The sequence below is a fragment of the Ahaetulla prasina genome, chromosome 5, assembly GCF_028640845.1.
Source record: "Ahaetulla prasina isolate Xishuangbanna chromosome 5, ASM2864084v1, whole genome shotgun sequence".
NCBI lineage: Eukaryota > Metazoa > Chordata > Lepidosauria > Squamata > Colubridae > Ahaetulla > Ahaetulla prasina.
In genome coordinates this window covers 8905051-8917556 of record NC_080543.1, presented here as the reverse complement: position 1 = coordinate 8917556, position 12506 = coordinate 8905051, and the positions used below count along the sequence as shown (strand labels likewise).

The following is a 12506-nucleotide window of genomic DNA, read 5'->3' as shown; positions in this document are numbered from 1 at the left end:
TCTTAAAATTGCTAAGGCTGAGAAACACTAATCTAAGATACCCTTTAGTTCTGTTCTCTACCAGTTGTTGGCTGAAACTAACTCTGGGACCTTTTGGGTCTTTGGGGTGCTTTATCACTAAATTTTGGGCTTTTTCAGGTAAGCACAAAATAAAACAAGGTGCCTTTTAAAATTTAGCTTAGGGCTGTTCGTAATTATGGAAGAAGGAATGCCAGAACGATTTCAGACTGATTTGAGACAACTTCTTTGAATTTTCTTTTGTGGTCATCCGGTAGAAGTTGCTACTGAGTGCATTTGTTAATCTGCGAATCTCTTACTGGATTATTATTCTCTTATCAAGGATTGGATTCACTTTAGCCAATTGGCTGGTTCGGGGAAGTCAAAACACCTGCCGGTAAATCCACATGACTCGCTTACAAACTGAACAGGTTACTCTGGCTCTTGTTAGCCGTATCTTATCAAATGAGTCTTGAGCCGTGGTGGCACAGTGGTTAGAATGTGGTATTGCAAGCTGATTCTGCCCACTGCAAGTTCAATTCTCACCGGTTGACTCAGCCTTCCATCCTTCCGAGGTCGGTAAAATGAGGAGCCAGATTGTTTGGGGGGTGGGAAATAGGCTGACTCTGTAAACCTGCTTGGAGAGGGCTGGAAAGCACTGTGAAGCAGTATACAAGTCTCAGTGCTATTGCTATTACCATGTTTCCCTGAAAATAAGACCAGGCCTTATATCAATTTTTGCTCCAAAAGATGCATTTAAGGCTTATTTTCTGGTTAAGTCTTATTTTGGGGGAAATACGGTACTAAATGTACCCATCTGGCTGACAATTTTAACGGGGGCTTATTTTGGGGGTAGGGCTTACAAGCATCCTGAAAAATCACGCTAGGACTTATTTTCCGGTTGAGTCTTATTTTCAGGGAAAAAGGGTACGCAATACATGAAACCATAAATCTATGGTTTATAGCAGTGGTTCTCAACATTTATAGTGCTGCGACCCCTTTAATACAATTCCCCACGATGTGGCAACCCCAACCGTAAAATTATTTTCATTTTGAATTTATCGTGCCTGAAGGCGTATTGGCTAGCGATCTGAACTGCTTGCGATTGCCTTGAGGACGGAGGCATTAAAGTGGAGACTCCTCCCCTATTAAGTTTATCGCGCCTGAAGCCAGATTAGGCTAGCGATTGGGAGTGATTGCAGCTGGCTTGAGAGGGAGACATCAGAGCAAAGATTTCTCTCTTTTTTAATTCATCGCGCCTGAAGCCGAATTCGGCTAGCGATTTGAAGAGCCTGCAGCTGGCTCGTGGAGTCAACCATTGGAGCGCGATTCTTCGACTCGCAAGTATAGTTCCCATATTTCCGATGGTCTTAGGCAACCCCTGGCAAATCGTCATTCGACCCCCAACGGGGTCGCGACCCACAGGTTGAGAACCGCTGGTTTATAGACTACAGCAGCTGGCAGTCTGATTTTTCAGAACTTTTTGCCAACTCGAGGACGGCGCTAAATTTCCAGGTAGCCATTGACACATTCCAAAAACAATGAGCTGGGCTTGAAATGGATGCCTTGACCATGCAGGAGGTTAAACCCCCCCCCCCCGCCCCCCATGCAGAAAAGCTGCAAAGTTATGGCTCCATCGTAGCGGGAAGGGTGTGTCAAAAGAAAATCGATTGTATTTTTGAAACACCTTTCTCCCAACGGTACATAAGCCACACGGGAGGTTAGGTTTGAACGATAGAATTGGATTAGTTAAACCAGGGATATCAAACTCAACTTTCATTGAGGGCCGCATCAGGGTTGTGGTTGACCTTGGGGGCGCTGGGCAGGCATGGCCAGCTTGGTAGGTGTGGCCAGCATGATGCCACTCATTGGGTGTGGCCCACTGTGTGGGCGTGGCCAACTTGACACCACTCCTCAAACTGCTGGCATGTTTCCTTGTTGCATTGGGTAGACCTGGCTGAAGCCACACGACTAGACTGGGCCAAAGCCATGCGGATAGACATGGGGCCACCCCTTACATTTTTCCAGGATTGCTCGATGGGCCGGATTTGACCACATCGTGGTCTGGATGCGGGCCACGGGCCTTGAGTTTGACACCCCTGAGTTAAACCAATGGGTGGTTTACATAAAATGGTGCATCCACATTACGTACAACAGTGGCCCCCAAACTTTGGGGCACCAAGGACCAGTTCCGTGGAGAGAGGTTTTTCCGTGGACCAGTGGGGGGGCGTGGTTTCACGTGCTGCCTGCATCCCGTCCATGCACAGATGGGCAGCTTCTGGGGTGCCACGGACCAGTGCTGGTTCACAGACCGAGGGTTGGGGGCCCCTGACGTACAACTATTGACAAGGGCTGGTTTTCAATATCATGTGGAGGGCAACATGCCCATCACCAGTTAGTTAAGAGGTTGGTGGGTATCTGGACAGTATGGAGCCTTACTAGGGATACTGTGTTTTATACACCTTGTCTCCGATTTAATCTGCTCTAGATTGTAGAGACGTTTCCCAATTTGTTTATCCAGAATATTGAGATACTACATTGAAAAGACGGAGTTTTAGAAGCTCTGATGTGAGTTGAGAGGAAGGAAGGATTTTTATCATCATCGTTGTTGTTGTTGTTGTTGTTGTTGTTATTATTATTATTATTTACACAAAATGACAGTATACACAGCAAACGAGATAACTATGCTGGATTTCGTATCACAGATCACTAGTCGAACACTTCCCAAGCATTTAGGACTGCGTGATGTATCGGTGAATTATGCGAGCAGATCCCAGTAAGGTGGCCTTCTGCAGCTGACCAATGGTGATCTTGTCAGGGCCAATTGCTTTTAAGTGCTTGCCTAGGTCTTTAGGCACCGCTCCCAGTGTGCCGAGTACCACTGGAACCACCTGCACTGGTTTATGCCAGAGTCTCTGCAATTCGATTCTCAAATCTTGATATCTGGTGACTTTTTCAAGTTGTTTCTCATCGATTCTGCTGTCACCAGGTATAGCAATGTCGACTATCCACACTTTTTTCTTTTCCACAATCGTGATATCCGGGGTATTATGTTCCAAAACTTTATCAGTTTTTATTCGGAAATCCCACAGTAGTTTTGCATGCTCATTTTCAATCACTTTTTCAGGTTTACGATCCCACCAGTTCTTTGCTACAGGCAGATGGTAGTTGTGACACAAGTTGTTTATTATTATTATTATTATTATTATTATTATTATTATTATTATTATTATTATTATTATTATTATTATTATTATTATTATTATTATTATTATTATTATTATTATAGAAATGCCACATTAATTCACAGGAAACATAAACCTGCCTTTCGAGAGCTGTATTTTCTGCAATTTATCTTGCGTTGTCTTAAAAAAAAAAACCGCAGGGTGCTTAAAGCTGCCAGATGTTTTCCTTTGCGAAGGGAAGATTTAAGTTCGCGTCACCAGCTGGTTTATTCCCCAGTTCTCTCAAATACGTGCATCAGAGAGAACGCTCTTGTTTTAAAAAATTGCCGTGCTGTGTTTTGTACTTCTATCAAACGGTCTTGTCTTCTTTACCTTCTGCTTTCCAGATGTTGGAGAAATAATTGATTTTTTTTTTTACTTCGATACGTTGAAGGCAAGTGGGTTGGGACAGAAGCCCCCAAAGCACAAGGAAGCTGTATTTATTCAGAAATAATTCTTGTGGCTTTAAATTTTATAAACTGAAATTCTTGGAAGGGAATGCCTCTTTTTTTAATATCAGGTATCTGCTGCCTCCTGGAGTTCACCTCTGGATTTTCTACTTGGCTGCAAATTTCCAGAGTTGCTTAATTGTTCAGTCCCTTCTTTACGCTTTGTAAATGTTCTGACCCGGCTCCCAAACACGACAAACCCTTTGTAGTTAAATAAATATTCTCTTTATTAGGAGCGCTAGCAGCCCTGGAAAAACGTTTCTCTCACTGCAGGCTAACAAGTCCGTCTGGCAGTGAAGTCTGCCACACGTATTCATCTCCACCTACTGCCTTTTATCCCCAGAACTAGGGAGTGGCTCAGTGGTGGGATTCAAATTTATTTATTTATTTATTTATTTATTTATTCAATTTTTATACCGCCCTTCTCCCGAAGGACTCAGGGCGGTTTACAGCCAAAGTAAAACAGCATAAACATAAACAAAAATTAAAAACATATTAAAAAACTGATTCTAAAATTTGGCCAAATAAGATTAAAACTAAGATAAAACCATCATAAAACCCCCATTTAAAATTTCATTTAGGCTAGCCCCGCACGGTGGAATAGAAAGGTCTTGAGCTCGCGTTTAAAAGACCGGAGGTCGGGGAGTTGGCGCAACCCCGGAGGCAACTCTTTCCAAAGGGCAGGAGCCCCCACAGAGAAGGCCCTCCCCCTGGGGGTCGCCAAATAATCTAACAACCGGTTCTCTGCCCTAATGACCAGCTGGGTAGGCTTGGCTCGGTGGTCATGTGACCATGTGGGTGTGGCCAACTCAATGTCATTCACGTCGATGGGTGCTTCACCTCAGCTGTTACAATGTAATAAAGGTTAAAGAGAGGCTGTTTCTGTAAGCATGGCAATAAAGATTAGGCTAGAAACAACACCAGAACGTTTCCTTCCTGCCTTCCTTACAGGATTAGCCCTGGAAAGTGGAAAAAAAAACAAAATAAGATTTCTTCCAACAACCGGTTCTCCCGAATAGATGCAAACTGGTTGAATCCCACCACTGGTGTGGCTTCGTTAGCAGCGGTGGCTCTTCTATCCCAAGGACCGGCCAATAGATTTCCACTGTTCTCCTCTCCTCTGCCTTCTGCTCATCCACGCATCAGGCACTGGACCCAGCTGTTCCTCCTCTTCCTCATCAGCCATCTCCAGATCTGGGGGCTGTTGACTCTCCATCTGAGGGCTGACGGACAGCCCAGGCTCCACATCTGTCTCTCTCTCTCTCTCTCTCTGCCAGCTCCATTCCCTCTTCCCCCTTGGAGCTCTCAGGTTGCTTTGATGCTGACCGTGACTCCTAAATTGCTGCCGCCTCATCTGATTTGGCTGCTGGAGGGGCTGGCAACCGACAGGCCACAACAGTAAACCAACAGATCTAATGTCACCAAGATGGCCTTCAACAATTTCTTTGAATTCTTGTAAACCCTTTTTTTTTTTTAATTTACATTTATATCCCACCCTTCTCCGAAGACTCAGGGTGGCTTACAGTGTGTAAGGCAACAGTCTCATTCTATTTGTATAATTACAAAGTCAACTTATTGCCCCCCCCCAACAATCTGGGTCCTCATTTTACCTACCTTATAAAGGATGGAAGGCTGAGTCAACCTTGGGCCTGGTGGGACTAGAACCTGCAATAATTGCAGGCAGCTGTGTTTTAATAACAGCTATCTTACAGCCTGAGCCACCATGGCCTGAGCCATTCCTCCCCCCCCCCTTTTTTTTTTTAAAGAAGTTTCACCATGTAGAAGAAAAATTTGACCATCTCGGCTGGAACTCTTGGACTTGCCGATGTAAAAAAAAAAACAGATGCATCACTCATATTAAACTGTTCAGTTTATTAGCATCTTCATCGTACAGTAGAAATTTCACTGAGCCTTGGCTAAGGGGGCAACATAAACATCATATATTTCCTTTTTTTAAAAAAATTAGTCTTTAATAACAAGCCGGTGTGTCGTAATTAGTGGCGCATTTTAAAACCCTGATCCATACTGGCAACCCGGTTCGGAGGCGGCCTCTCCAAATTTCAGGAACCCCAAAAGGGGTTAAATCCACGATCCCCAAAATTGCTAGAATTTCATTCTGAGGGCTGCGCTGTTTCACGTTTAAAAAGGTTGCACACAACTGACGATCGACAAGTCAGGGTTAATCTGGATTTGAAGGAGGAAGGAGATTTAGGCTACGGGGGCCCGTCAAGTGCCTCTTTAAATCAAAAGCCGTGCAAATTTAGATGTCGCTTAAGTTCCAACAGGTGGACCCATGCATACTGACAACTTACACGTTACCCTTTTCCCTTCAAATTCGGCATCTGTCCAAGCAATATATTTATGGTGGCACAAACAGATGTGCTTCGACTAGTTAAGGAGGTGACGTTGTTAGTTAACCTACTTTCGTGCTTAGGATTGTACGGGAAGGCGACTGAACTTAATTCTACTTTGGAGTAAAATGCTTGCTTTTGTTTACTACTTGTTTACTACTTGCTTTTTCTTAGAATCTTTTTACAATCACACCCCCGGGGCCGAAGTGAGGCCTTTTCTTCATTTTCTTCTCTTTCTTGGTGTCAAAACTCACTTTAGGCAAATCGGAGGTGGCTGCGTCCGAGTCAGGTTCTTCTTTCAGGAACTCCAGTGATTCCTGCAAGCGGACGTTAGAAATTAACATCACTCTCTGCTTCGGGTGGTAAATGACACTGAAAGGGAGGCTTTAAAAAGGAGTTGACGCAGGGGTGGGGCTTCAAACATTTTAGCAAGGGGTTCTCTGCCTGGTTGCTGGGTGGGTGTGGCCTAGTCGGCCACCTAGGCCACGAGGGGGGGGCATTTTTGCCCTCCCCGGGCTCTGGAGGCTTTTCTTGAGCCTCTGGGAGGGCAAAAATAGCTTCCCCAGACTTCAGAGGCCAAAAACGGGCCCGAACTTCTGGTAGGCCCATTTTTCACCCTCCCTAAGCCTTCAAGTGTGCTCTGCACTTACCTGCATCCAAAACCGGCCGCATGGGGACTCCGGGGAGGGGAGGGGTGGGGTGGGCGGGGCCAGCTGTGGGATTTGTGGGTTCTCCGAACTGCAGAGAATCTTAGAGGTTCTCCCGTACCCTTCCAAACCCCCAGCAGCCCATCCCTGAGTTAACGGGGATAGCGATTTGGTCTTCTAACTAGGGAAGCGGCAGACGATGGATTGTCTGTTTAGGTTCTTTAGGGTATAATGTTAGAGAGCCGGTTTGGTGTAGCGGTGGAGGCACCAGGCTAGGAAATGGGAGAAGGGGAGTTCTAGTTTTGCCTTAGGCAGGAAAGCCAGCTGGGTAACTTTGGGCCACTCGTTCACTCTCCGCCCTAGGAAGGAGGCAATGGCAAGGCTGCTTCTGAAAATGTTGTCCGGAAAACTGTGGGGACTAATCTAGGCATTCTACCGGAATGAAGAATAACTTGACAAGTAATGATAAGCTGTTTACATGCATTTATAACAGGGCAGTAACAGACTTTTATTCACATGGATTTAAAAAAAACCCCACACATAATTAGCAGGGGTGAAATCCAGCAGGTTCTGGAGAATCGGTAGCGGAAATTTTGAGTAGTTCGGAGAACTGGCAAATACCACTTCTGGCTGGCCCCAGAGTGGGGTGGGAATGGAGATTTTGCAATATTCTTCCCCCCAGGAGTGGGGAGGGAATGGAGATTTTGCAGTATCCTTCCCCGCCACACCCACAAGACACGCCCAAAGAACCGGTAGTAAAAAAAATTGAATTTCACCACTGATCCCAACAAACCTGGTTCTGGCCAAGGAATCTGACTTGATTGAAGTACACTGGAAAGTTGTCTGTGACAACCGGCCACTCCCAAATCTTTACTATTTATTTCCCAGCCAAGGAGTGGCTGGCTAGCAGCTATGTCTGTTTTTCCCTGAGAGCCGGCTTATTGTTTTCCTTTGCTCTCTCCTCTCTATGCATACGTGCATCTGGGATGGGCCCCATCTATTCCTCCCCCTCACTCTGCTCAGGCCCCAAAGACAGCTGCCTCTCCACCTGGGGGGGGAAGGCGGGTGGAACAAAGGTTGGTTTCAAATTTTTTTACTACTGGTTCTGTGGGTGTGGCTTGGTGGGTGTGGCATGGCTTGGTGGGCGTGGCAGGGGAAGGATACTGTAAAATCTCCATTCCCTCCCCACTTCAGGGGAAGGATACTGCAAAATCCCCATTTCCTCCCGATCAGCTGGGACTCAGGAGGCAGAGAATAGATAGCGGTGGGGCTAGTCAGAATTTTTATTTATTTATTTTATTTTTATTTATTTTTCAAATTTTTATACTACCCTTCTCCGAAGACTGAGGGCGATGTACAGCACAAATAAAACATAAATATCAGAAAAGTTAAAATACAATATAAGTTAAAAATCTGATTCAAATATGCTAAACGAATTAAAATAAAAATATAAAACTCTAAAAATTTTAAAAACCCCACACATAATTAGCAGGGTGAAATCCAGCAGGTTCTGGAGAATCGGTGGCGGAAATTTTGAGTAGTTAGGAGAACTGGCAAATACCACTTCTGGCTGGCCCCAGAGTGGGGTGGGAATGGAGATTTTGCAATATTCTTCCCCAGGAGTGGGGAGGAATGGAGATTTTGCAGTATCCTTCCCCGCCACACCCACAAGACACGCCCAAAGAACCGGTAGTAAAAAAAATTGAATTTCACCACTGATCCCAACAAACCTGGTTCTGGCCAAGGAATCTGACTTGATTGAAGTACACTGGAAAGTTGTCTGTGACAACCGGCCACTCCCAAATCTTTACTATTTATTTCCCAGCCAAGGAGTGGCTGGCTAGCAACTATGTCTGTTTTTCCCTGAGAGCCGCTTATTGTTTTCCTTTGCTCTCTCCTCTCTATGCATACGTGCATCTGGGATGGGCCCCATCTATTCCTCCCCCTCACTCTGCTCAGGCCCCAAAGACAGCTGCCTCTCCACCTGGGGGGGGAAGGCGGGTGGAACAAAGGTTGGTTTCAAATTTTTTTACTACTGGTTCTGTGGGTGTGGCTTGGTGGGTGTGGCATGGCTTGGTGGGCGTGGCAGGGGAAGGATACTGTAAAATCTCCATTCCCTCCCCACTTCAGGGGAAGGATACTGCAAAATCCCCATTTCCTCCCGATCAGCTGGGACTCAGGAGGCAGAGAATAGATAGCGGTGGGGCTAGTCAGAATTTTTATTTATTTATTTTATTTTTATTTATTTTTCAAATTTTTATACTACCCTTCTCCGAAGACTGAGGGCGATGTACAGCACAAATAAAACATAAATATCAGAAAAGTTAAAATACAATATAAGTTAAAAATCTGATTCAAATATGCTAAACGAATTAAAATAAAAATATAAAACTCTAAAAATTTTAAAAACCCCACTAAAAATCCTCAATAAAATCATTAGGCCAACCTTGCTTGGTGAAACAAGAAAGTTTTGAGCTTGCGTTTAAAGGTCCGAAGATCAGGGAGAAGACGTAGCCCCACAGGTAGTGTATTCCAGAGAGCTGGAGCCCCCACAGAGAACGCTCTTTCCCTGGGGGCCGCCAGCCGACACTGTTTGGCCGATGGCACCCCAAGGAGGCCCTCTCTATGAGAGCGCACCGGACGATGGGAGGCTGTTGGCGGCAACAGGCGGTCCCGTAAATATCCCGGTCCCATGCCATGGAGTGCTTTAAAGGTGATAACCAGGACCTTGAATCGCACCCGGAAGACCACCAGTAGCCAATGCAGCCTGCGAAGGAGAGGTGTTACATGGGAGCTACGCGACACTCCCTCTATCCCCTGTGCGGCCGCATTCTGCACCAGCTGGAGCCTCCTGGTGCTCTTCAAGGGGAGCCCATGTAGAGAGCATTGCAGTAATCCAGGCGGGAAGTAACGAGGGCATGAGTGACTGTGCACAAAGAGTCCCGATCAAGGAAAGGGCGCAACTGGCAAATCAGGCAAACCTGATAAAAAGCTCCCCTGGTGATGGCCGTCAAATGATCTTCCAGGGACAGCCGTACATCCAGGAGAACGCCTAAGTTGTGCACCGATTCCCTGGGGGCCAACAATTCGCCCCCCACAGTCACCGATGGAATCAGCTGACTGTGTTGGGATGCAGGTATCCACAGCCACTCCGTCTTGGATGGGTTGAGTCGGAGTCTGTTCGTCCCCATCCAGATCCGAACGGCCTCAAGGCACCGGGTCATCACATCAACGGCTTCGTTGGGGTGGTTCGGGGTGGAAATGTACAGCTGAGTGTCATCAGCGTACAGTTGACAACTCACCCCGAAACCACGGATGATCTCCCCCAGCGGCTTCATGTAGATGTTAAACAGGAGGGGCGAGAGAATCAACCCCTGAGGCACCCCACACGTGAGTTGCCTAGCGGTCGACCTCTGCCCCCCTGTCAACACCGTCTGCGAACGGTCGGAGAGGTAGGAGGAGAACCACTGAAAAACGGTGCCCCCCACTCCCAAACCCTCCAACCGTCGCAGCAAGATACCATGGTCGATGGTATCAAAAGCCGCTGACAGATCTAACAGGACAAGATCAGAGGAACAGCCCCTGTCCCGTGCCCTCCAGAGATCATCGACCAACGTGACCAAAGCCGTCTCCGTGCTGTACCCAGGCCTGAAGCCGGACTGGCACGGGTCTAGATAGACAGTTTCCTCCAGGTACCGGGGAAGCTGACAAGCCACCACACTCTCCACAACCTTCGCCACAAAGCGAAGATTGGAGACCGGACGGTAGTTAGCCAAAACAGCCAGGTCCAGGGAAGGCTTCTTAAGGAGGAGCCTCACAACTGCCTCTTTCAAGGCAGCTGGGAAGACTCCCTCCACCAAGGAAGCACTTATATAATACCCTGGAGCCAGCCTCGTGTCAACTCCTGAGTGGCCAGCACCAGCCAGGAGGGGCACAGGTCCAATAAACGTGGTGGCATTCAACCTTCCCAGTATCCTGTCCATGTCTTCGGGAGTCACAGAGTCGAACTCCGCCCAAATAATATTCTCAAGACCTGCCTCCGTCATCCCGCCTGAATTCACCCAATCTGTGTCCAGTCCGTCTTGGATCTGAGCGATTTTATCGTGCAGATACCTTCCAAATTCCTCAGCACAACCCTGCAAGGGGTCCTCCCGCGCTCCCTGAAAAAGAAGGGAGCGGGTCACCCTAAACAAGCCGGCTGGGCGGTTATCTGCCGATGCGATAAGAGCGGAAAAGTATTCCTGCTTTGCTGTCCCTATCGCCACTAGATAGGCCTGAATATGTGACCGTACTAGTGTTCACTACTGATTCTCCGAACTACTCAAAATTTCCGCTACCGGTTCTCCAGAACTGGTCAGAACCTGCTGAAACCCACCTCTGTGATAGAAGGCCCCAGCCCTGCCTCTGCCTCTGATGCTGTTTCCTTATCAGAGGAAGCCAAAGGTTCCGAAGCTGGCCTGGGCTCTCCCTCCCACTCCTCCTCCTCGTCTGACTCTGCTGCTAGCTCTGCTGGCAGCCGACGGGCCACAACAAAGGCTCTATATTCAGCATTAAAAGTAAAGATGACCTCGAGATTTCCTCAACCTTACGGACACCTCCACGTGTTTTTTTCCTGGCAACAGCACGGAAGCGGTAGGCCACTGCCTTATTCGAGAATATTTTCTCCCGTTCCCAAGCTAAATTCCTACATCCCGGAATTCCCTGAAGACTTGTAATCAGTCATGAGTACCAAACCAGGTCCAGATCAAGATCTCCCAAGGTCAGCTCAATGCTACTAACTAGAAAATATGTCCAACAGGTTTAATATCCCTTTTGCACAAAGGATTAATATTGAGAGAGAAAGAGAGAGTGTGTGCGTGTGTTAGTTCCACTGGAACTGACCATTCCACAATCCCTTAAGGGCTGTTATCCCATACCAGGTGTGTTGGAATGGGATTACAGGTCCCAAATATTGCGAGGGAATTTCAGGAGCTGCCTTCTCAATATCTAAGGAAAGTGGTGAGGAACATCAACCATATACAATGATTCCCAGCTGCCAGATTAATTTCCTGGACTGGGATTCTAGGATAGATTTGTTAAAAAGCAGGTGATGTTTTAAGCATTCAAAACTCTCCATCAGTTAGGAACTTGGAAGGAACTTGTCCCAGAGCACGGGTCTCCAACTTTGGTTCCTTTAAGACTCGTGGACTTCAACTCCCAGAGTTCCTCAGCCAACTTTGTTGGCTGAGGGACTCTGGGAGTTGAAGTCCACGAGTCTTAAAGCGACCAAGGTTGGAGACCCCTGTCCCAGAGGGCAGGACAAGAAACAATGGATGGAAGCTATTCAAGGAGAGAAGCAACCTGAAATTAAGGAGAAACTTCCTAACAGTGAGGACAATTAACCGGTGGAACAACTTGCCACCAGAAGTGAGGATGATTCAGAGAGTGAGGAGGAGGAACAGGCAAGGCCTGCTTCTCCTGGGCCCTTTCCCTCCCTGGCACCCACCCAAGGGGAGGAGGAGGGGCCGGCAAGGCCTGATTCCCCCGGGCCTTCTTCTGATTTGGCAAAGCCCCAAGAACAATCTTGGCTTGATGCAAGACTGCGCAGACGTGACCGGCATGCGCAGCAGAGGAGGCGTTGGGACAAAGTCAAAGAATGATGAGTCACGGAGTGACACCCACAGGGGCTATAAAGCAGGAGGCGGAACTTCCTGGCTTTTTGTCTTGGACAAAGCAATGAATTTGCGCGGGCAAACTGTGTCATGGATAGAAGAATCTGTTTGTGAGTGAATCTATAATTTTCTGGTTATCTCCAGGGATTTTGGCAGGCGTGTGGGGAGACATCTCTGTGCCAGAAGG

The 12506-nt window shown here is 47.1% G+C and overlaps 1 protein-coding gene across 1 annotated transcript in view; it reads right to left on the bottom strand.

Moving 5' to 3' along the window:
• Window positions 1–133: 133 nt before the first annotated feature.
• Window positions 134–12506, bottom strand: part of ANKRD42 (ankyrin repeat domain 42) — a 41342-nt gene continuing 28969 nt past the window's right edge. Inside the window, exon 12 of the mRNA XM_058186298.1 lies at window positions 134–6338. Coding sequence (XP_058042281.1) covers window positions 6192–6338 — 147 coding nt within the window. The 3' untranslated portion in view covers window positions 134–6191. The remainder of the gene's footprint in view (window positions 6339–12506) is intronic.